Source organism: Bos indicus, chromosome 24, assembly GCF_029378745.1.
Source record: "Bos indicus isolate NIAB-ARS_2022 breed Sahiwal x Tharparkar chromosome 24, NIAB-ARS_B.indTharparkar_mat_pri_1.0, whole genome shotgun sequence".
NCBI lineage: Eukaryota > Metazoa > Chordata > Mammalia > Artiodactyla > Bovidae > Bos > Bos indicus.
Genome location: NC_091783.1, coordinates 21,779,924 through 21,801,854, shown reverse-complemented (window position 1 = coordinate 21,801,854; position 21,931 = coordinate 21,779,924). Strand labels below are relative to the sequence as shown.

At 40.2% G+C, this 21,931-nt stretch overlaps 1 protein-coding gene across 3 annotated transcripts in view; it reads left to right on the top strand.

The window, feature by feature from the left end:
* Positions 1-21,931, top strand: part of GALNT1 (polypeptide N-acetylgalactosaminyltransferase 1) — a 123,911-nt gene that overhangs the window by 77,611 nt on the left and 24,369 nt on the right. For all 3 annotated transcript variants that reach the window (XM_070778747.1, XM_070778746.1, XM_070778745.1), the window contains 2 exons: positions 13,223-13,389; positions 18,912-19,119. In XM_070778747.1, coding sequence (XP_070634848.1) covers positions 13,223-13,389; positions 18,912-19,119 — 375 coding nt within the window. The remainder of the gene's footprint in view (positions 1-13,222; positions 13,390-18,911; positions 19,120-21,931) is intronic.

Genomic DNA, 21,931 nt, shown 5'->3' with positions numbered 1-21,931 from the left:
GGATGGTAAAGGTCTGGGATTATTGGAGTAACTGAGTGGGAATAAACCTGGATGTCGGGGGAAGGGAGGAGGGCTGGGAGGTGGAAGAGTAATGGTGACCAGAGATTGGGATGCTTAAAATGGAGAGTATCAGTAATGATGTGATTTAAGGGAATAGCGTGAACGCAAGTGGGTGAGATATGGTGGAGGAGAGCAGAGCAGAGCACAGATCTGAGAGGCCAACTATTGAAAAATCGACTTTGTGGAAACTAGAATGACCGAGAGTATGATGACAAGACTAGTGACAGAGTTGGTCGGGAATGTGACAGATGACTGGACAAGGGTGGATTGGCAGCTTCTGGTAGCAGTGTCTTTAAAGGACCTGAAACTTCTTCAGGAGGAGGGAGGAACATACTCTTGAAACAGCAGTGAGGAACAAGGGAGGTATTTACCCCCCACCTCCAGCCTCAGTGATACAGCGATGTTGAAAAAGGCCAGCCTTCTCTTGAAAGAACACTCAGGAAACAGTATTCTCTGGAGATATTTTAATTAGTGTAGGATATGGTGGGAATATTCAATGAAAAGATTGTGAATATAAGGAATTTTGCTAATGACAGTAACCATGAGTTCCAGAGAACACAGTGGAAAGGTTTACAGAGTATGATCTTTAGTTAGCCAAATCACAATTAGAATTTGGGTAATTCATGATGAACTGGAAAGCTTGATTTTTTTGTTTTGTTCATAGCATTATCTTAGGTACCTCATGATTTTAAAACATTTTTACTAGATCTGTAATTATGTATCTATTCTCATTTTTAATTTTGTTTTTCTCTTTTTTCGTTAGGCAGTCTTGTTAGTGGTTTGAAATTTTTATGTTTTAAAAGAGGAGTAGTTTTTCCTTTTTGCTTATCCAGTTTTAAAAAATTTGTTCTCTATCTTCTATTTTGTGTTTAATCTGTTTTTTCACTTCCTTAATTTAAATGCTTAACCTGTTAATTTAAAACATTTTTGTTTTGTAATAAATTCATCAAACACTAAATTTACATCTTTGAATCAAGTCAGTGCATCCTGCTAGTTTTATGTGTAGTGTGTGCTTGCTGAGTTGCTTCATTTGTGGCCAGCTCTTTCATCCTTATTCATTGATAAGTAGTTTGTAATTTCCATTTGATTTCTCTTTAACCCAGGATGACTTAGAAGTACATTAAAATTTTTCTGTGTACATTTCATTTTGCCTTCTGGTTTTCTCATTTTTTATTGATTCCTAGATTAATGATCTGTACATAAAGATGATCTTTTTGAAATGTGTTGAAACCTCCTTTGTGATCTAGAAAGTGCAATTTTTTTAAGTTGTATTAAAAACTTCCACTGTGATTATGGATTTGACAGTTTCTCTGGTGGCTCAGATGGTACAGCACCTGCCTACAATGCAGGAGACCCAGGTTTGATCCCTGGGTTGGGAAGATCTTCTGCAGAAGGAAATGGCAATCCACTTCAGTACTCTTGCCTGGAAGATCCCATGGACAGAGGAGCGTGGTAGGCTACAGTCCATGGAGTCACAAAGAGTCAGATACGACTGAGCGACTTCACTTTCTTTTCTTTCTTTCTATATCATTCTGTTAGTTTATTTTTCAAGGTTGATGCATTGGATGCATTTAAGACAATTTACCGTGTGTGTGTGTGTGTGTGTGTGCGTATGCACATGTATTTTTTAAACTCAGCGTTCACTGTATCTTTATTGACTTTCTTCCTCCTGATTTTGATATTGTTATGTCACTTTTAGTTTTCTGATTTTCCTGATGCGTCTTTTTTCCCTTTTTTATTTATAGCCATCTGTATAATTTTTGTTTTAGGTGTACCTCTATTAAATGGCTGAATTTTATATTTTTAAATCACTCGAATAATCTTTGTTTTTAATAGTTGAGTTTGATGCATGTGCATTTATTGTGACTATTGATATATTTAGACTTCTTTAAGGCTGAACCAAATAAAATTGATATTCATTTTTGACTTATAGAAATGATAGCTTTATAAAAAGTTCAATCTAATAAATCATATTTTGTTTACCATCTTTATTTTTTTCTTCCCTGCAATACTAATTGCTACATTTTCAACTGGTAAAATTTTCAGTATTCATGTTTTTCTGTCACTTGGTTTGGAAGCTGCATGTTTTATTTTATTCCTTTAATGGTGAGATCTGGGCCCGTTGTAGTCTGTCAAGGTGTAAATTTACCTGTGTGCTCAGTGTATATAGTGTCCTTTTGATCCGAACAGTCATGTTATTTTTCACTTTTAGGACATTTCTAGTTTTAATCTCAAATTTTGTGGTGTCACTGTGCCCTCCAGTCTATTCTTCTGGAACTGCTCCTGTGCACATACTAGTAACTTCTTAATCTACACTGTTAGTTTTTCTCACTTTTGGAATTTTATCTAGATGAATTTCTCATAAATATCTTGATACCGTCAAAGTCTGGGTCTGCTGTTTACTGGCTTTGTGGCTTTGGACAAGTTCCTTGACCTTTCCATAACTCAGGTTCCTTATCTGTACAGTCAGGACACTTAACAGGGGTTGTTGGAAGACTCTAGTGCTTTGAATACTCGCTGGTCTAGGATGCAGAGAAGGCCTCTGTCCAGAGAATGAGCTCTCCATCCCAGTGCAATTCTCAGGAAAAGGCGACTCGAAGCATGCTTTTCCATCTTCACTCTTTTTTACTCTTCACTGTCTGGCTTCTGAAGTGTATTCACAATGCCCTGTTAAATGAAAACTCTCAGACTGATAGTTAAGTACCCCTCCATTGAGCTGGACAAAGCTGGCCAACAGGTGCTTTTCAGACCAATTCCCCAGAGGTGGAAGAGGAGTAGTGTGGGGCATCGCCTAGAGAGCAGCCTTTTCGCCCCCTTATCTGAATCCAGAAAAGCCTTGGTTGTCTTACGAGGCTTAACTCCTCATATAGCTGGAGTGTCAGGTCACCTTGCAGCAGAACCTTTACCACCTTATAGGATCTCCAAGGACACGTTTTTAAAGGCAGCTGTAGCAAAGAAGAACATTGTTCCAGTGTCAAGAAGAATTCAATAGAATTAACACTCAAAGAAAACCTTTGTAATGTGTAATCTTAGGGAAGAAGATTAACAAGTTCAAGGCATCTAATTTGGCAATTCCATCCTATATAATTAGTCTCAGATGATTAAGAACTAACAATAATACTACTTATTGAGTGTTTATTATGTAACAGGGGCTATACACATTACTACCCTGGTGGGTAGTATGCCGTTTACAGATGGGGTAACTCTCAGACCAGAAGGAGCTTCTCTTAGGGCTCTTTCTTTGTGATTCTAGTGCACACTTCCAGTTCTGGAGTTGCCTTTGAGTGCAGCCTGGCTAATACCAGAAGGAGAAAAATGGAAAACTCACCACTGGTTGGATGGAACTTCAAATTACCATCTCCTTTGCCAGTTGACCTGCTACCATTCACATTTCAGTGTCCTGTCAAACAGCTGCTCCATGCATTCTGTCCAGGAGTTATGGTTTCACCCACTGGAAGTAACAGAGTGGCATGCACTTATTCCATCTTTCCTGGAACCAGAAAATATACCCATTTAAAGTGTATGATGCAGTGATTTTAAGTATTTATTAATAACTGCAGTAAACTTGCAGAGTTATGCTGGTATCACCACTCTTAGAAAGTTTGTTGTTCAGTTGCTCAGTCATGTCTGACTCTTTGCGACCCCATGAACTGCTGCACACCTGGTTTCCCTGTCCTTCACTATCTCCTGGGTTTGCTTAAACTCATGTCCATTGAGTCCATGATGCCATCCCACCATCTCATTCTCTGCCACCCCCTTCTCTTCCTGCCTTCAATCTTTACCAGCATCAGGGTCTTCTAAATGAGTCGACTCTTCGCATTAGGTGGCCAAAGTATTGGAGCTTCAGCTTCAGCATCAGTCTTTCCAATGAATATTCAAGACTGATTTCCTTTAGGATTGACTAGTTTGATCTCCTTGCTGTCCAAGGGACTCTAAAGAATCTTCTCCAGCACCCCAGTTTGAAAGCATCAGTTCTTTGGCACTCAGCCTTCTTTATGGGCCAGCTCTCACATCCATACATGACTACTGGAAAAGCCATAGCTTTGACTAGACAGACCATTGTTGGCAAAGTGATGTCTCTGCTTTTTAATACGCTGTCTAGGTTTGTCATAGCCTTTCTTCCACGGAGCAAACTCTTTTAATTTCGTGGCTACAGTCATCATCCACAGTAATTTTGGAGCCCATGAAAATAGTCTGCCACTGTTTCCATTGTTTCCCCATCTATTTGCCATGAAGTGATGGGACCAGATGCCATGGTCTTAGTGTTTTGAATGTTAAGTTTTAAGCTGCCTTTTTCACTCTCCTCTTTGACCTTCATCAAGAGGCTCTTTAGTTCCTCTTCACTTTCTGTTATTAGGGTGGTGTCATCTGCATATCTGAGATTATTGATATTTCTCCTGACAATCTTGATTCCAGTTTGAGCTTCCTCCAGCCAGCATTTTGCATGATGTACTCTGCATATAAGTTAAATAAGCAGGGTGACAACATATAGCCTTGACATACTCCTTTCCCAATTTGGAACCAGTCTGTTGTTCCATGTCCAGTTCTAACTGTTGCTTCCTGACCTATGTACAGTTTTCTCAGGAGGCAGGTAAGGTGGTCTGGTATTCCTGTCTCTTTAAGAATTCTCCACAGTTTGTTGTGATCCACACAAAGGCTTTAGCATAGTCACTGAAGCAGAAGTAGATGTTTTTCTGGAATTCCCATGCTTTTTTTTTTATGATCCAGGGGATGTTGGCAATTTGAGTTCTGGTTCCTCTGGCTTTTCTAAATCCAGCTTGTACATCTGGAAGTTCTAGATTTACCTACTGTTGAAATCTATCTTGAAGGATTTTGAGCATTACCTTGCTAGCATGTGAAATGAGCACACAATTGCACTCATTTGGAAAATTTTTATTCACCCCAAAAAAGTCTGTGGTGTGCATTTGTAGTCACTCTCCATTCCCACTCTCAGCCCCAGGTTAAAGTTATCACTAATGTGCTCTATTTATGTAGACTTGCCTTATCTGGCCATTTCATATAAACGGAATCACATAATATGAAGTCTTTGTGTCTGAGTCCTTTGAGGATAATGTTTCTGGGATTCTCCCAATTGTGGCATGTCCCCTTTGTTCCTTTTTATTTCCCAGTGTTATTCAGCTGTGTAGATGTTACTTCTGTCACCAGTTGATGGACATTTGAATTGTTCCCCTTTTTTAGCTATTATGAGTAATGTTACTAAGAACATTTGTATATAGGAGTTTGTGTGGATGTATGTTTTTGTTTTTCTTGGGCAAATTCCCAATTGCAGCGTCTTATAATACTCTTTATTTAAGAAATTGGCAAACTGCTTTCCAGAGCAGCTGTACCATTTACACTTCCACCAGCAGTGTATGAGGGTCCTAGTTTCTCCACATCCTTTCCAATGCTTCTTTTTTACTATAGTCACTTTACTGGGTGTGTAATTTTAATTGGGGTTTCTCTAATGATATCGGGGTTCTTTTTATGTACTTATCAGCCATTTTTATATCTTTAATGAAATGTCTTTTTAAATATGTTGCCCATTGTAAGTTAGATTATTTGATTTCCTGTTGCTGAGTTGCATCAACTCTTTATATATTCTGGACAAATTATAAATATCAGACATGTGATTTCAAAATATTTTCTTAATTTGTGGCTTATGCTTTCCATTTCCTTAATGGCTTAATGGTACCTTTAGGTACAGAATGTGCTCATTGGCACAGAAAAATTTAATTTTAATGAAATCATATTTATTGGTTGTCTCTTTTATGGATTGTGCTTCTAATGTCACATCACACTTTATGGATGCCTGCTCTCTACTTCTTCTCAAAATTGTACTAGTCCAAAACTCAGAAGTGCACTGTGGGTACAGGAAGAGAGCCCCAGAAGTAGCCCTCTCTGGTCTGAGATACAAAAAGAGGGTCTCTTAAGGTTCGCTTCTTTTAACTTTTTTTTTTCTCCAATCTTCCCTATACTCTCAGCCCCTAGGCAATATTGTCAAGGCACACAGCCCTGAGAGCAGTGGCCAGGGAAGCAACTAAACATCTGAGGAAGGGAAATCCTCTCTTTGACTAGAAGAACTCTGGTCTCCAGAGCATGTGTAGAATTCCCATTGCTTTTCTTTTTCTGTCTCCCACAGTTTGACCTGAAACATAGATACAGTCTTGGGAAATATGCAGCAGAGAGAGGAAACTAATTCCTCATTCTCTAGCTATATGTTGGAAGACTCAACATAAAAGATGTCAGTTCTCCAGTACGGGGATTCCTTAAAAAACTAGGAATAAAATTACCATATGGCCCAGCAGTCCCACTACTTGGCACATACCCTGAGAAAACCATAATTCAAAAAGACACATGAACACAGTGTTCACTGAAGCACTTTTTACAATAGTCAGGATATGGAGGCAATGTCCTGACATGGAAGCATAGATGTCCATTGACAGATGAATGGATGAAAGTTGTGGCACATATGTACAATGGACTATTACTCAGGCATAAAGAGAAGTAAATCTGAGTTAGTTCTAGTAAGGTAGATGAACCTGCAGCCTGTTACACAGAGTGAAGTAAGGCAGCATGAAAAATATCATCAGATCAGATCAGTCACTCAGTCGTGTCCGACTCTTTGCGACCCCATGAATCGCAGCACACCAGGCTTCCTTGTCCATCACCAACTCCCGGAGTTTACTCAGACTATGTCCATCAAGTCAGTGATGCCATCCAGCCATCTCATCCTCTGTCGTCCCCTTCTCTTGCCCCCAATCCCTCCCAGCATCAGAGTCTTTTCCAATGAGTCAACTCTTCACATGAGGTGGCCAAAGTATTAGAGTTTCAGCTTTAGCATCATTCCTTCCAAAGAACTCCCAGGGCTGATCTCCTTCAGAATGGACTGGTTGGATCTCCTTGCAGTCCAAGGGACTCTCAAGAGTCTTCTCCAACACCACAGTTCAAAAGCATCAATTCTTCGGTGCTCAGCCTTCTTCCCAGTTCAACTCTCACATCCATACATGACCACAGGAAAAACCATAGCCTTGACTAGACAGACCTTTGTCGGCAAAATGTCTCTGCTTTTGAATGTGCTATCTAGGTTGGTCATAACCTTCCTTCCAAGGAGTAAGCGTCTTTTAATTTCATGGCTGCAGCCACCATCTGCAGTGATTTTGGAGCCCAGAAAAATAAAGTCTGACACTGTTTCCCCTTCTATTTCCCATGAAGTGATGGGACCGGATGCCATGATCTTCGTTTTCTGAATGTTGAGCTTTAAGCCAACTTTTTCACTCTCCTCTTTCACTTTCATCAAGAGGCTCTTTAGTTCTTCTTCACTTTCTGCCATAAGGGTGGTGTCATCTGCATATCTGAGGTTCTTGATATTTCTCCCAGCAGTCTTGATTCCAGCTTGTGTTTCTTCCAGTCCAGCGTTTCTCATGATGTACTCTGATATAAGTTAAATAAACAGGGTGACAATATACAGCCTTGACGTACTCCTTTTCCTATTTGGAACCAGTCTGTTGGTCCATGTCCAGTTCTAACTGTTGCTTCCTGACCTGCATACAAATTTCTCAAGAGGCAGATCAGGTGGTCTGGTATTCCCATCTCTTTCAGAATTGTCCACAGTTTACTGTGATCTACACAGTCAAAGGCTTTGGCATAGTCAATAAAACAGAAATAGATGTTTTTATGGAACTCTTTTGCTGTTTCCATGATTCAGCAGATGTTGGCAATTTGATCTCTGGTTCCTCTGCCTTTTCTAAAACCAGCTTGAACATCAGGAAGTTCAGGGTTCACATATTGCTGAAGCCTGGCTTGGAGAATTTTAAGCATTACTTTACTAGCATGTGACATGAGTGCAATTGTGCGGTAGTTTGAGCATTCTTTGGCATTGCCTTTCTTTGGGATTGGAATGAAAACTGACCTTTTCCAGTCCTGTGGCCACTGCTGAGTTTTCCCAATTTGCTGGCATATTGAGTGCAGCACTTTCACAGCATCATCTTTCAGGATTTGGAATAGCTCAACTGGAATTCCATCACCTCCACTAGCTTTGTTCGTAGTAATGCTTTCTAAGGCCCACTTGACTTCACATTCCAGGATGTCTGGCTGTAGGTGAGTGATCACACCATCGTGATTATCTGGGTCATGAAGATCTTTTTTGTACAGTTCTTCTGTGTATTCTTGCCATCTCTTCTTAATATCTTCTACTTCTGTTAGAGCCATACCATTTCTGTCCTTTATTGAGCCCATCTTTGCATGAAATGTTCCTTTGGTATCTCTGATTTTCTTGAAGAGATCTCTAGTCTTTCCCATTCTGTTGTTTTTCTCTATTTCTTTGCATTGATCACTGAAGAAGGCTTTCTTATCTCCTTGCCATTCTTTGGAACTCTGCATTCAGATGCTTATATCTTTCCTTTCCTCCTTTGCTTTTCGCTTCTCTTCTTTTCACAGCTATTTGTAAGGCCTCCCCAGACAGCCATTTTGCTTTTTTGCATTTCTTTTCCATGCGGATGGTCTTGATCCCTGTTTCCTGTACAATGTCATGAACCTCATTCCATAGCTCATCAGGCACTTTATCTATCAGATCTAGGCCCTTAAATCTATTTCTCACTTCCACTGTATAATCGTAAGGGATTTGATTTAGGTCATACCTGAATGGTCTAGTGGTTTTCCCTACTTTCTTCAATTTCAGTCTGAATTTGGCAATAAGGAGTTCATGATCTGAGCCACAGTCAGCTCCTGGTCTTGTTTTTGCTGACTGTATAGAGCTTCTCCATCTTTGGCTGCAAAGAATATAATCAATCTGATTTCAGTGTTGACCATCTGGTGATGTCCATGTGTAGAGTCTTCTCTTGTGTTGTTGGAAGAGGGTGTTTGTTATGACCAGTGCATTTTCTTGGCAAAACTCTATTAGTCTTTGCCCTGCTTCATTCCGTATTCCAAGGCCAAATTTGCCTGTTACTCCAGGTGTTTCTTGACTTCCTACTTTTGCATTCCAGTCCCCTATAATGAAAAGAACGTCTTTTTGGGGTGTTAGTTCTAAAAGGTCTTGTAGGTCTTCATAGAACTGTTCAACTTCAGCTTCTTCAACTTCAGCATTACTGGTTGGGGCATAGACTTGAAAAATATCATATATTAATGCATACATATATATGGAATCTAGAAAAATGTTACTAATGAACTAATTTGCAGGACAGGAATACATAGACACATACATAGACACGTAGGACACAGAGAGACTTGTGGACACAGCAGGGGAAGAAGGGATGAAATTGAGAGAGTAACATTGAAACATACACATTACCCTATGTGAAATAGATAGCTAGTGGGAACTTGCTGTAAAACACAGAAAGCTCACCCAGTGCTCTGTGACAACCTAGAGGTGGGATGGGGTGGGGGGTAGGAGGGAGGTTCAAGAGGGAAGGGACATATGTATACTTACGGCTGATTCACACTGTTGTATTGTAGAAAGCAACACAACATTGTGAAACAGTCATCCTCCAATTAAAAATGTTCTTTAAAAACAGATGCATAGTAGCCCCTCAAAAAAAGATGTCAGTTCTCCTCAGTAGATGTTCGGTGAAATTCCATTCAGAATCCGAGCAAGGGATTTACATTTTTATTTGAAAAGGCAAAAGAAATAGAATAACTAAAATAAATTTGAAAATGATGAATAAATTTGGAGGAAATACATTACGCAATTCAAAGCCTTTCTATAAAGCTGCAGTAATCGACTTATGATGTTGGCAAAAAGATAGATGTATGGATTAATGGGATAAGATAGCTCAGAAATAGACCCATATGAAAATGGCTCTTTTAAAATTTTATTTTATTGAAGAATAGTTGATTTACAATGTTGTGTTAGTTTTAGTTGTATAGCAAAGTGATTCAGTTTTATATAAATATATATTCTTTTTCATTATGGATTATTAGAAGACATTGAAAATAGTTCCCTGTGCTATACAGTGGGACCTTGTTGTTTGTTTGTTTTATATATAGTAGTTTGTATATGCTAATCCCAAACTTCTGATTTACCCCTCTTTCACCCCCTTTCCTCTTTGGTATTTGTTTGGTTTATTTTGTGAGTCTGTGAGTCTGTTTTTATTTTGTAGATATGTTCATCTGTATCATATTTTAGATTCCACTTAAAAGTGATATCATATGGTATTTGTTTTTCTCTTTATGACGTATTTCATTTAGTATGATAATCTCTTGACTTCCTAGGTGGCGCTAGTGGTAAAGACCTGCCTCCTAATGCAGGAGACAAGAGACACTGGTTCTATCCCTGGGTCGGAAGATTCCCTGGAGGAAGGCATGGCAACCCACTCCAGTATTCTTGCCTGGAGAATCTGGTGGACAGAGGAGCCGGGTGGGCTACAGTACATAGGGTCGCAAAGAGTCAGATATGACTGAAGCAACTTAGCACTCAATGATAATCTCTGGGTCCATCCATGTTGGTGCACATGGTATTATTTCACTCTTTTTATGGCTGAATAATATTCCATTATATATATTCTTTATCCATTCATCTATTGATAGACATTTAGGTTGCTCCCATGTCTTATGTGTGTACTAAGTCACTTCAGTCATGTCCAACTCTTTGCAACCCCATGAACTGTTACCCCCGAGGCTCCTCTGTCCATAGATTCTCCAGGCAAGAATACTGGAGTGGGTTGCCATGCCCTCCAGGGAATCTTCCCGACCCAGGGATCCAACCCACATCTCTTGCATCTCCTGCATTGGCAGGCGTGTTCTTTACCACTGGCCCACCTGGGAAGCCCTGAGAACCACTGCTCTGTATTATTCCTTTTAAATAAAGTTGTTAAAAAGACAAAATTCATCTGTAATGCTAGCGGTCCACAGGAGTGGTCACCTTGGAAACGGGTGCAGTGGGAGCCCCCGTGGGGTTGGTAATGGTCTGTTTCTTCTTCTGGGTGCTGACTCCTTGATGCATTCACTTTGTAGAAACTCACTGAACTGTATACTTATAGTTGTCAACTTGTTTATGTATTTCAGTAAAAAGTTAAGACTCTTCTTTTCCCTCTCTTCCTAACCCACACCCTGTTGTTAAGTCTGTGTGTGGTCTTTCTGTTTTGTTTGTTTTTAAAGCAACATAGCCTTCCACTTGTGAGTTTTCATCCCCAGGGATGTGCTCAGTTGGGACATAGTGGAAGGAAACGGCTTCATAACACAGCCTGTGCTCATCCTTAGCTCGGTGTCTCCTTCCCTCAAAGGGTTACCATCCTTCCAGCCCCACAAGGACAGGTGGCCCCTTCAGGGGAGAAGCTTAGCTGGAATGCTGAAAGCCTCGCTGGTTCTCCTTAAGTACTCTGTGGCTTTCCCAGGTAGAGGGGAGTATGTGTGTGTGTGTTTACATGTTTGTGATCATTTATAAAGATTTTCCCATATTTTCTCTGTTTTCTGTTTTTTTTTTTTTATGAAATCGTGTGGGGTTTTTTAATAACTTTATTTATTATTTTATTGTCTTATTACTTCCTTACTATGCACTTATTACTTATTATGCATGGGGTCTTCACTGCTGCCTGAGGGCTTTCTCTAGTTGTGATGAGCGGGCCTACTCTTCATTGCAGTGTGCAGACTTCTCACGGCGGTGGGCCCTCTCGTTGCAGAGCACAGGCTCTGGGCACACGGACTTCAGTAGCTGCAGCACGCAGGCTCAGTAGTTGTGGTCACGGGCCCTAGACCTTGGGCTCAGTAGTTGTGGCACATGGGCTTAGTTGCTCTGCAGCATGTGGAATCTTCCCAGACCAGGGATGGGACCCATGTCCCCTGTGTTGGCAGGTGGTTTCTTACCCACTGTAACACCAGGGAAGTCCTGGGAGAATGTTTGTGACTTTGTATTTCTCTGAATGATTAAATTCAGTTTTTGATTTAGGAAATTGTTATCCTTTTTGTCATCTGTTCTGGGTCCTAATACTCACTATGCTTTCTGATTCTTCCATCCTGCTGTGAATTGTTTCCATTTTAGTCTTCTTTATTTCCAGTGTTCCGTAGCCTTACTTCCTTTCCATACAACTTCAGAATTTAATTCCTTAACTTGTCGTCCTAGTAATAAAATCTGACTTAGCACTCCTCTTCTGCAGAGCCAGCACCTCCGAGTTTTCCATCATCTTTCTATTGGCTTCCCAGTTGTGCACCCAGTTGGCTTCCCAGCTAGCTACCATTTGTACATGCCAGATTTACCTAATCATCCTCTGAGTCTCACTGGATTTTGTTCTTTTTGTTGTTTTTGTAAGCTAGCTTTGTAGTCACCGTGGCTGTATTCTGTTTCCCAAAACTCATAGTAATCAGTAGGATTAGTTTGTGAAACAAGATGACTTATGACTGAATACGAATCAATGAAGCAATATCAGAATGTCCTGAGGCGCAGACCTTGATGTCTGGCTGCTCAGTGCTGCTGTCGCCCTCGGGTAGTCTGTTTCCAGTGGTTTCATCTAGCTCACAAGACTGAAAGATGAGACCATGTAGAACTAGTTTATTGATTCTGTGTGCAGATATTTTGGGTGTGTTTGGTCTTTTCCAGTGACTACATTTCTAGACACAGTCTATACTGAACAAGATGTGTGCTGAAATTGCGTTGTGGAACGGCAGCATCAAGATTGTGAAACTCACAGTCAGGCCCTGCCACTCCCTCCCTGGGTCCATCCTTGGCTTCTCATCTGTGAATTGTGGCTCCAAGTACCTCACAAAACTATTAGGAAGCTTCAGTGCCTGGTACTTAGTAGATAACTCAGTAAATATTAGTTCACTTCCTTTGTGGAAGGGAATCTTTTGCTTAGATTATTCAACTATAATAACTAAGCCTGTAGCGGTTCTGACTTTGTCTAATGGGGTTCTTGAGACCTGTTCTCTTTGGGATTAATGATACGGCCTTAGTACATTCTCCATTAAAAGGAATCAACAGAAGACATATCAGGAGAGGTGCCTGATTTTAAGAATATGATTAACATCTTTAAAATGGTTTTAGTCTAAGCATATATAACTTTAGGTACTGTTTTATTAAATGCAACATTAACCAAAACTTAAATAAATGAGAAGTTACTGAGAGTTGCACCACTAGAGCCAACTGCCTTTATTCCTCTGTCACCCCTCTTAGTCTGGGTTACTGGATTTTGCTGTCTTAACAGTTTTACAAAGACATTTGCTTTGTTTCCAGGTGTAAAACAAAGGTGTATCCAGATAACCTTCCTACAACCAGTGTGGTGATTGTTTTCCACAATGAGGCTTGGAGCACACTTCTGCGAACTGTCCATAGCGTCATTAATCGCTCACCAAGGCACATGCTAGAAGAAATTGTTCTAGTAGATGATGCCAGTGAAAGAGGTAAATTTTACATTTTAATGCCAATAATCCACATGTTTTGTCATTAGTGCTTATAAAACTAGCTGCCATCAATGATAGTTGCTATCAGTTTAACCTAATAATTTTATACAAGCTTCTAATTTATCCTAAAAGTTATTTATGACATTTGGACTCATTCACATATACAAACAATTTATACCCTTGTGAAACTTAAAATATTACTTTAATTAGCATTTAGTTGTATCACATCTTAATCTTGTTTTAAAAAGAGATAACTGTGTAAAAATTTATGCAAAACAGTGGGGGAGAAAAAAAAAACACTTAATTTTGTCAGGATTTTCTCTGTGGGGAGCTCAGCCTGGAGTCAGTGGAGAAAGACTGGCTCTGATTGAGAGCCATGAAGAGAGATTTAGTGCATGGACAGTGGGAATCGTCCCTGCCAGCAGAGCAGAGCCTCAGCTGGGCGAGTCCAAGTTCTCCAGGTTCTTTCTGGGTCTTGCCATGTTCTCCATTCCCAAGGTCAGGCGTGGTCCATAAAGGGGTGCACAAAAGGGTGATGAAGGGACTTGTGGGGGGTGGTGTATCGTATGTCTCTGATCTCATGATGAGTCTCTGCAATGGCTCTGGCCCAGACATTCTTCCACGAATCTCAGAATTTTTCACGGGCCTTTTTGTTTTTCACAGCACAGCTGTTTAGGATCATTGGTGTCATGTGCTTTCCCCAATATTCCTATACTCACATGAGAAAAATTTGGAGGGAACTACAGAAAATGGCTCTTCCTTCCTTAAGCAGCTTGAAACTTCATGACTCATCTTTTCAACCTTTTTTTGTTGTTATCTTCACCTTTCTTGCCTAATCTCTCATTGCATATGCTAAGATAGTTTAGTCAAGTATTATACCTTCTCCTTCCTGTGCCCACACTAAACATATACATTTAAGCATGATGAAATTTAATTACTTCCTGTCTTAACTATTAGGATTAATTTGCACATTGATAACAATTTAAATCTTCTTCCTTTGCCAGATTGTAGAAGTAAAACTAAATAAGTTACAGCCTTGCTGTCTCAAGGGCCTTGTAGCTTCCTTATTCTAATCAAGGAGATAGTTTATAATTGCATAAAACATTTAATAATAATATCTACTATAATTAATGTCAAAATGGATGAGAGCTGTTATAAACTAAGAATACCACACTTAAATAATTACTGTTGACAGTAGACATATAAATTTCACCTGAATAATTGTTAGCCAGGAATTAATTAATCCCTCTTTTAGAAAATTAGCCAAAGTTAGTTTAGCAGCGATATATAAAAACGTCTCTGTCCTCTGAGTGACTGACTTACATGTTGAAACTTGTGAAATTAAATGTTCCTCAAGGAGAGATATTTTTCCTCAGATGAAATGATTTGTTTTTATATTTCCCCCTGTTTTCGCCATCATTTTGTTGCAGGCCTGAGAAGGCTGTGTGAAATAGTAAGTTTTTGTGGGATGAGGCCTGATCAGAAAGATCCATGTGTCCACAACATGAAGTGGCAAAGAAAGTCACGTATCCCAGTTATTTTTTCCTCCCTCATGTAGGCCCTTCTGAATCACCATGGCCTGTGTAAACCTGTAATTGGAAACGTGTGGGCAGGTGTCTGCCTCCCTGCTCCGTCGGGCTCTTAGTCACTAAGCAGGTCTCCAAGTGTCACCACACAGCTCTCACAAAGAACTTGGTTCTTCTGTATCTTCTTGCCTGGAAAGCCTCAGGTATTCTGATCACCACTTCTGATATTTGGGAACCACTGGGCGTTGTGCTGTTGTGGTCATAGCTATAGTCTTGCTGCCCAGACTGAGAATGGTCTGACCTTCTTGTTTAGGTGGTAACTATGGGCCCAGGAACCAGAGCCAGCTCTCTAAGTCTGCCCCTTCCTACTCATGAGGCCCAGCCAAGGCACCATTATTTCTCACCCGACTGATGAAATAGACTAGTCTCCCCATAAACACTGTCTTCCTGAAGGAAGCTTTTAAACATTCGGACCAGACCACATCCCTTCTCTGATGAAAACCTTTCCTTGAAACAAAGACCTACTATATAACACAGGGAACTATATCAGTTTCCTATAGTAACCTACAATTGAAAAAAATCTGAAAAACAACCTGTATGTAACTGAATCACATTGCTGTACACCTGAAAACATTGTAAATCAACTATACTTAAAAAAAAAAAATCATTTATCTGAGGCCTGCAACTATACTTCAGTTAAAAACAAGCAAACAGCTTTCCTCTAAGGCCTGCATGTCCTGGTCTTTGCCTGCATCTCCAGTGTCATCTTGTAATTCCCTGCCCATCCTATCCCCACAGTTCAGCTCAGATGTTTCATCAGAGTCAAGTTACATTTAGAGAGGCCTTCCTTGACCTCCCAAGACCAGGTCATGTCCCACTGAACACCTCTCAGAACACTCTGTACTCCACAGCACCCCCCAGAGCTTTACCATTTTACACCCACCTCCACCCCCAAACCCCCAGGCAGGCACTATAACTCCATCAGGAAGGACTGTTTGCTCACCATTTTCTCCCCAGGGTCCACAGTGCCTGTTACATAGTAAGCAGTCCAGAATATATTCAGTGAATGAAGGAAAGAGTAATCCCCAGTCAGTTAATCCTTGTGTTTTCCTCCTTGTCTGCATAGAGTTCCGAACTAGCTTGTGTAGCATGTGTAGTCTGCTCATGGCCTCAGAGTACTGGATTTCACAGTTAACCTGCTGAGACATCAGTAGCTCCATTTATTAAGTATGAAGTAGGTGCTATAATTATCCCTATTTTATTGTTAAAGCAAAATGAGACTTAACCATAAACCTAGGGGTTGACCTCTTAGCTGCTATGTACTTCGTGTCTGTGATAACTTTACTGTTACAGGGTCTGAAATAAAGACAGAATCTGGATGAATCCCTAGTTCATGTTCAAAGTTATGCAGTTGTCATCTCAGAAGGGTATCTTAAGACTTAGAATTGATACAATGTTCTTAATCTGACATGACTATTGTTTTTCTTATTTTACACAAAAGGAAACAGGTTCTTATTTAAGTAGGGATTAGGAGTCAGGTTTATTAATATTACACTCTAAATTCCTTGCTCTTTCGAGTTCTAAGATTTCTCAGTTGTTGCTGGCAGCAGTGAAATTTTCCCTGACCTTTACTCTGCCAGCCTCGCACTGCCTGAGGTAGAGATGCCTTGGGATCCATGTATAGACTAATAGCTGTAAAGATATCTAATAAATAAGATTCTCCCTTATTTTTAGATGACGTTGTATCTTCTAATCATAATCAATTAACCCCCATGGCTTCATTTTCATAAAACGAGTTTTGAATAAATAGTTCCTAATCCCCCACCTAGTCCTGAGCACCTAATTTTCTGTCAGCTCTTAGGAAGACACCTAGTTTGTAGCCATATTGCATGAGAGCCACAAAGATGTCAAATAAAATGCCAAGAAAAGTTGTTGAATAGCAACTTTTTTGAGCTACCAGACCATGCATTTTTCATTTTAATTATTGACAGGACAGAGTATCGTAACTTTCAAAGATAACAGGACTTAGGGATTAGATTGCTCTAATTCTTAAGATGCGCTTCAAACTTATTCTGGAAGGAAGACTTACTGGGAGATGCGTTGTGACACAGTTGCACTTGACTGGTCTAAGGTACTAGAATATAACTCATAACTCATCACATGAGATTCATCAAACTCTGAACATAAAGCAGTTTAACTGTGGATCAGGTCAAGCAATTCCACAGTCCTGAATTTTTCCCTTGGTTGTTTCCTTGTAGGATTTCTTGCTGTGGGTGAAAAGATGGGCTTTGAAGTCAGGCAGACCTGATTGGACTGTTGGATCTACTCCTTAATAAACTGTGTCATCTTGATCAGTTCATTTAATATTCTAAGTCTTAGAATTTCATGTCTAAAATAGGTTTAATAACATCTCACAGGGTCATTATGAGGATTAAATGAAATAAAGTCTGTAAAGAGCCTGGCATTATACTAAACAGACATAAAAGGGTAAAATGGTACTTTTCATTGGGATTGGCATCACCGTCACCTTTTTACTCAGAATCAAATTATAGCTTTCTGGTTCATAGAATCATGGTTATCAGGTAGGAGTTCTCCCCATATTTTTCAGATACTCTTTTTAGCTCAGATATTTCAGAAAATGTGTTAGCAGACATGGAAATGATCGGTGTTCTGGTATAGTGGACATGAGGCCTTTTTTCTCTTTCTCTGTTTTCATAGCCCTGATTATTCCATTATTGACAGTCAGGTCTTACCACTTCCAGTGAGCAAGAACTATTTCACTCCTATTTGTCTTTCCCTCTCCAATATGTAGGAAGCCCTTTTGGTTCCCAAATTTAGAATTTATCCCCTTAATATACCCAGCCACCCTTATGGAGATCCCAAGGGTCAGAGGTAGTCATAGGCATCCTGGTAGCTCCATGTCAAGATTTTCCTTCCCTGGAGGGATTGTCCTTATACTTCTTGTATGGGGACAAGTTGGAAAGACATTTGCCCACCATCCATTGCTTCTCTGGCATAACTACCAGAAACTAACCTGATCTGCAACTTCTTTTCTCTGCCTTGAGGAAGTGGAGACTTTTCTGCTTTTTTCTTTTTTAAATTTATTTATTTGGCTGCACTGGCTTATAGTTATTGCACATGGGATCTTCAGTCTTCCTTACAGCACGCAGGATCCTTAGTCGCAGCTTGTGGGATCTAGTTCCCTGACCAGAGATTGAACCTGAGCCCCCTGCATTGGGAGTCCAAAGTCTCAGCCACTGGACCACCAGGGAAGTCCCCCTTGTCTGCTGTTTAAAGTCAGTTATGTACTCTGGAGGCAGGAAATCCTTGACTTAAGGGCACAGCCTCTCTCTCAACTCTCCAGGATAGCTGCTGATTTTCTTTTTCTTTTCAGTGCCATTCACTCTTGAAAGCTCTTTTACTTGGACCAAACGGTCTGTTAAGGTTTCTGTTTGGTCTTGCAGCTACTGCCCAGCATTCTAGCTTGACCTCACTCCCCACCTCCTGCAAGAAGAACTGCATAGTCAGAGACTGTGACAGTCTGTAAGACAATTCACTCCTGTCTTTGAAGAAACCACAGTTTTCTGAACTCTTAACAGCTATTGTGTATTCGTTCCTTCCCTCTATTGCGGTCTGGGTTTAATTCTCTTAAACCACCTTCTTTCTGTTCCTGTTCCTTAAGCGTGATTTAAAAAAAAGAATTGAGCCTGACAGAAAGCTCCTTCAAGAAATGTGGTAACATGCCTTTGACTGAGCCTGACCCCAGAGGCTCTCCCCTAATTCCTCGCGTAACAAAGGAGAGGCAGTTCTGGGACATTCTCTCAGGAAATAAAAAGCCTTCCTGGGTGAACTGGGTTTGTGAGTCAGGGAGCCTCACCTACAGTGCTTAGTAAATACATGTTGAATGAATACTGCAATCCAAAGTTGCTTTCCACCTGGGCAATGCCAGCTCACAGGTTTTTCATGTTATTTTCTTATTGTTTTATTCCTTTTCAGACTTTTTAAAAAGACCTCTAGAGAGTTACGTGAAAAAATTAAAAGTACCCGTTCACGTCATTCGAATGGAGCAGCGTTCTGGATTGATCAGAGCTAGGTTAAAAGGTGCTGCTGTGTCTAAAGGCCAAGTGATCACCTTTTTAGACGCGCACTGTGAGTGCACAGTGGGGTGGCTGGAGCCTCTCTTAGCCAGGATCAAACATGACAGGTAATTTTATGGGATTTATAAATTATTTTCATTGCCTTTGTGTTAAACTATGGTAAGTTGCAAAATTCTGTTTTTAAATAAATATAAAAATATTTTCATCTGAGTTTTCCTTTTAAATGCCTTTGAAAAGTGAGTGTGCTCAGTTCCTGATCGTGTCCAACTCTCATGACCCCATGGACTGTAGCCCACCAGGCTCCTCTATGCATGGGATTTTCCTGGCAAGAGTACTGGAATGGTACCAAAGAGTCTTTCCAGTACTCTTTCCCATTTCCTTCTCCAAGGGATCTTCCCAACCCAGGGATCGAACCCACATCTCCTGCATTGGCAGGCGGATTGTTTACTACTGAGCCACCTGAGAAGCCCCATGAAGAGTGCTCTAGACTAAATGTGAAGACCACATTCTAAAGCTTGGAAGCACTGTTTGCAGACTGTCTTGTTAGTGAGGATGGGTTAGGAAACATGTTGTTAGGATGTTTATTGTCTGCTCTCTTCACTGAACAGGAGTAGAACATATAGACACTTATCTCAGGGGCGGTAGGATAAAAAGCCCTGTACTCGTCCCTGCTCTCTAAGGCTGACACGAGGGTGCGGGCAGGTCATCTGCTCTCTGTCTGCATCTTTACTGAGGCTGTATCTCTCAGCCTGTAGCACAGAGTTAAAGGGGGTGAGGAGATACACGTTGCCTCTAAAATGCTTGATTGTATATGAAAATAAGCACTGTAATGTTGGCTAGTACAGGTGGAACATTGGGAGCAGTGCAAGCTCATGGTTGTAGTCTTTCATGATGCAGTTGTCAAAGAATTGTCTACTGCTGGGCTCTGGCTTTAGTTCCTAGATATCAGGAAAAAACCTAACTTCATTCTGCAGGACCTAGGTTTGTTGCATTTCTGCTTGCCATTGCAGTTTGAACCAGAGGCTGGCTGTGTCAACTTAACATTAAGATTTAGATTTCAGCAGGGTGTAAACTATTATTAGTCAAGTTGAGCATGCGTGTATGCTAAGTTGCTTCAGTCGTGTCCGACTGTTTATGATCCCATGGTCTGTCGGGCTCTTCTGTCCATGGGATTCTCCGGGCAAGAATACTGGAGTGGGTTGCTATGCCCTCCTCCAGGGGACCTTCCCAACCCAGGGGTTGAACCCGAGTCTCTTATGTTTCCTGCACTGGCAGGCGGGTTCTTTAATACTAGCGCCACCTGGGAAGGCCCCAAGTTGAGCTTAGTGGGAGCTTGTCATTGCATCTATTCTGTTTGTAAGCAAATGCTGGACCTACATCTCTTCCCCTTTCAAAGATGAATTGCCTGGGCAATGAGAAGATACAGTAGCTTTAGGAAGGAGAACACTGCCTGAAAAAGACATAGGATATCTGTAAATTGTTTTCTGTATGTAACAAATGACTGATTCAGGAAGTGTTTTCTTGTGTAAAGACAGTCTGTAACCTTTATGAAGCAGGAGCCTAGACCCTTGGAGAAAGCAGTGTGAAGTGATGACAGAAATATGAAAGGGAAATTGCCTGAAATAACAAACACAACTTCCAGTTGGGCCGTATGGTAGATGAGGTATCCTGAACAACTTTTCCAACTGATAAAGCTAAATTCTGGATAAATACAAAACACAGTTTTAAGTGCATCACCAAGTTGGCACTAAAGTAAGAAATGTTGCAGCTCTCAGAACGAAGTACATACAAGTAAGTAGTCCAGACACTAAAGCCAGCTTTCACTTGTAGGGTTTCCTGCTGAACTTAGGGGATGTGGATCTTCTACCTTAAAAGACAAACAGATGGGAGGATAGGAGCCAAGGCTAGGGCTCTGCCTAGAGTGTGAAGACAAATAGCAAATATCTGCATAAAGCTAGGCTTCTGTTGTCTGTACTTCTGGGTTAGAATGAGAAATGAATTCTATCACACCAAAGGCAATCTGGCTGTTTGAACCTTGATATGGGGTGAAGGAGGGAAGACAGATCTCTCCTAAGAATTTGTAAGCAGGATACAGAAAAAGGGGATACCAGTTCAAAGTGTTTTTTGTGACTAGTATAACTTGATAAAATAAATCAGAAAAGAAGTACATGGAAAATTATTCAAACCCACTGGTGAAGCTTAATACGAAAATCTCACACCACCAGCAAACTGAATCCAACTGGGATTTATTAATATCATATCAACATATATAAAAACACAGGGGTCCCCAACTTCCAGGACCTAATGCCTGATGATCAGAGGTGGAGCTGATGTAATAAGAATAGAAATAAAATGCACAGTGAATGTAAAGCATTTGAATCATCCCAAACCCACACTGCCCCCACTCCAGTTTCATGGAAAAATTATCTTCCATGAAACCAGTCTCTGGTGCCAAAAAAGTGGGGACCACTGATAACATATCAGTATATATGTATATATAACACATCATTACTACTTGGTTTAGTTTAATATTACAAAACCAGTTCACAAAGTAGATGATAACGTATTTCTGAAACTGTGATTAAAACCCTGTCATTAAAACTCTATAATCACTTTAGTAGATACAGGGGAAAAAAATGTTCATTTATGATTAAAATGAACATTGATTTGTGATTTAAAATACTTAGTAAACTATTACAGAATGGAAATTTACAAATTTTAGAAAGAATAGCTAAACACACACATGTTAACTGGCAAACATAACAGAGAAATGTTGAAAGTGTTTTGCACAAGATAAGGATGCCCTGAATTATTTGCATTACTCAGTATTATTAGAAGCCTTAGATTTTGCAGTAATACAAGAATTAAATAAAAGGTGTAAGAATTGGAAAGGAAAAAAAATGAGTGCTATCAATTGCA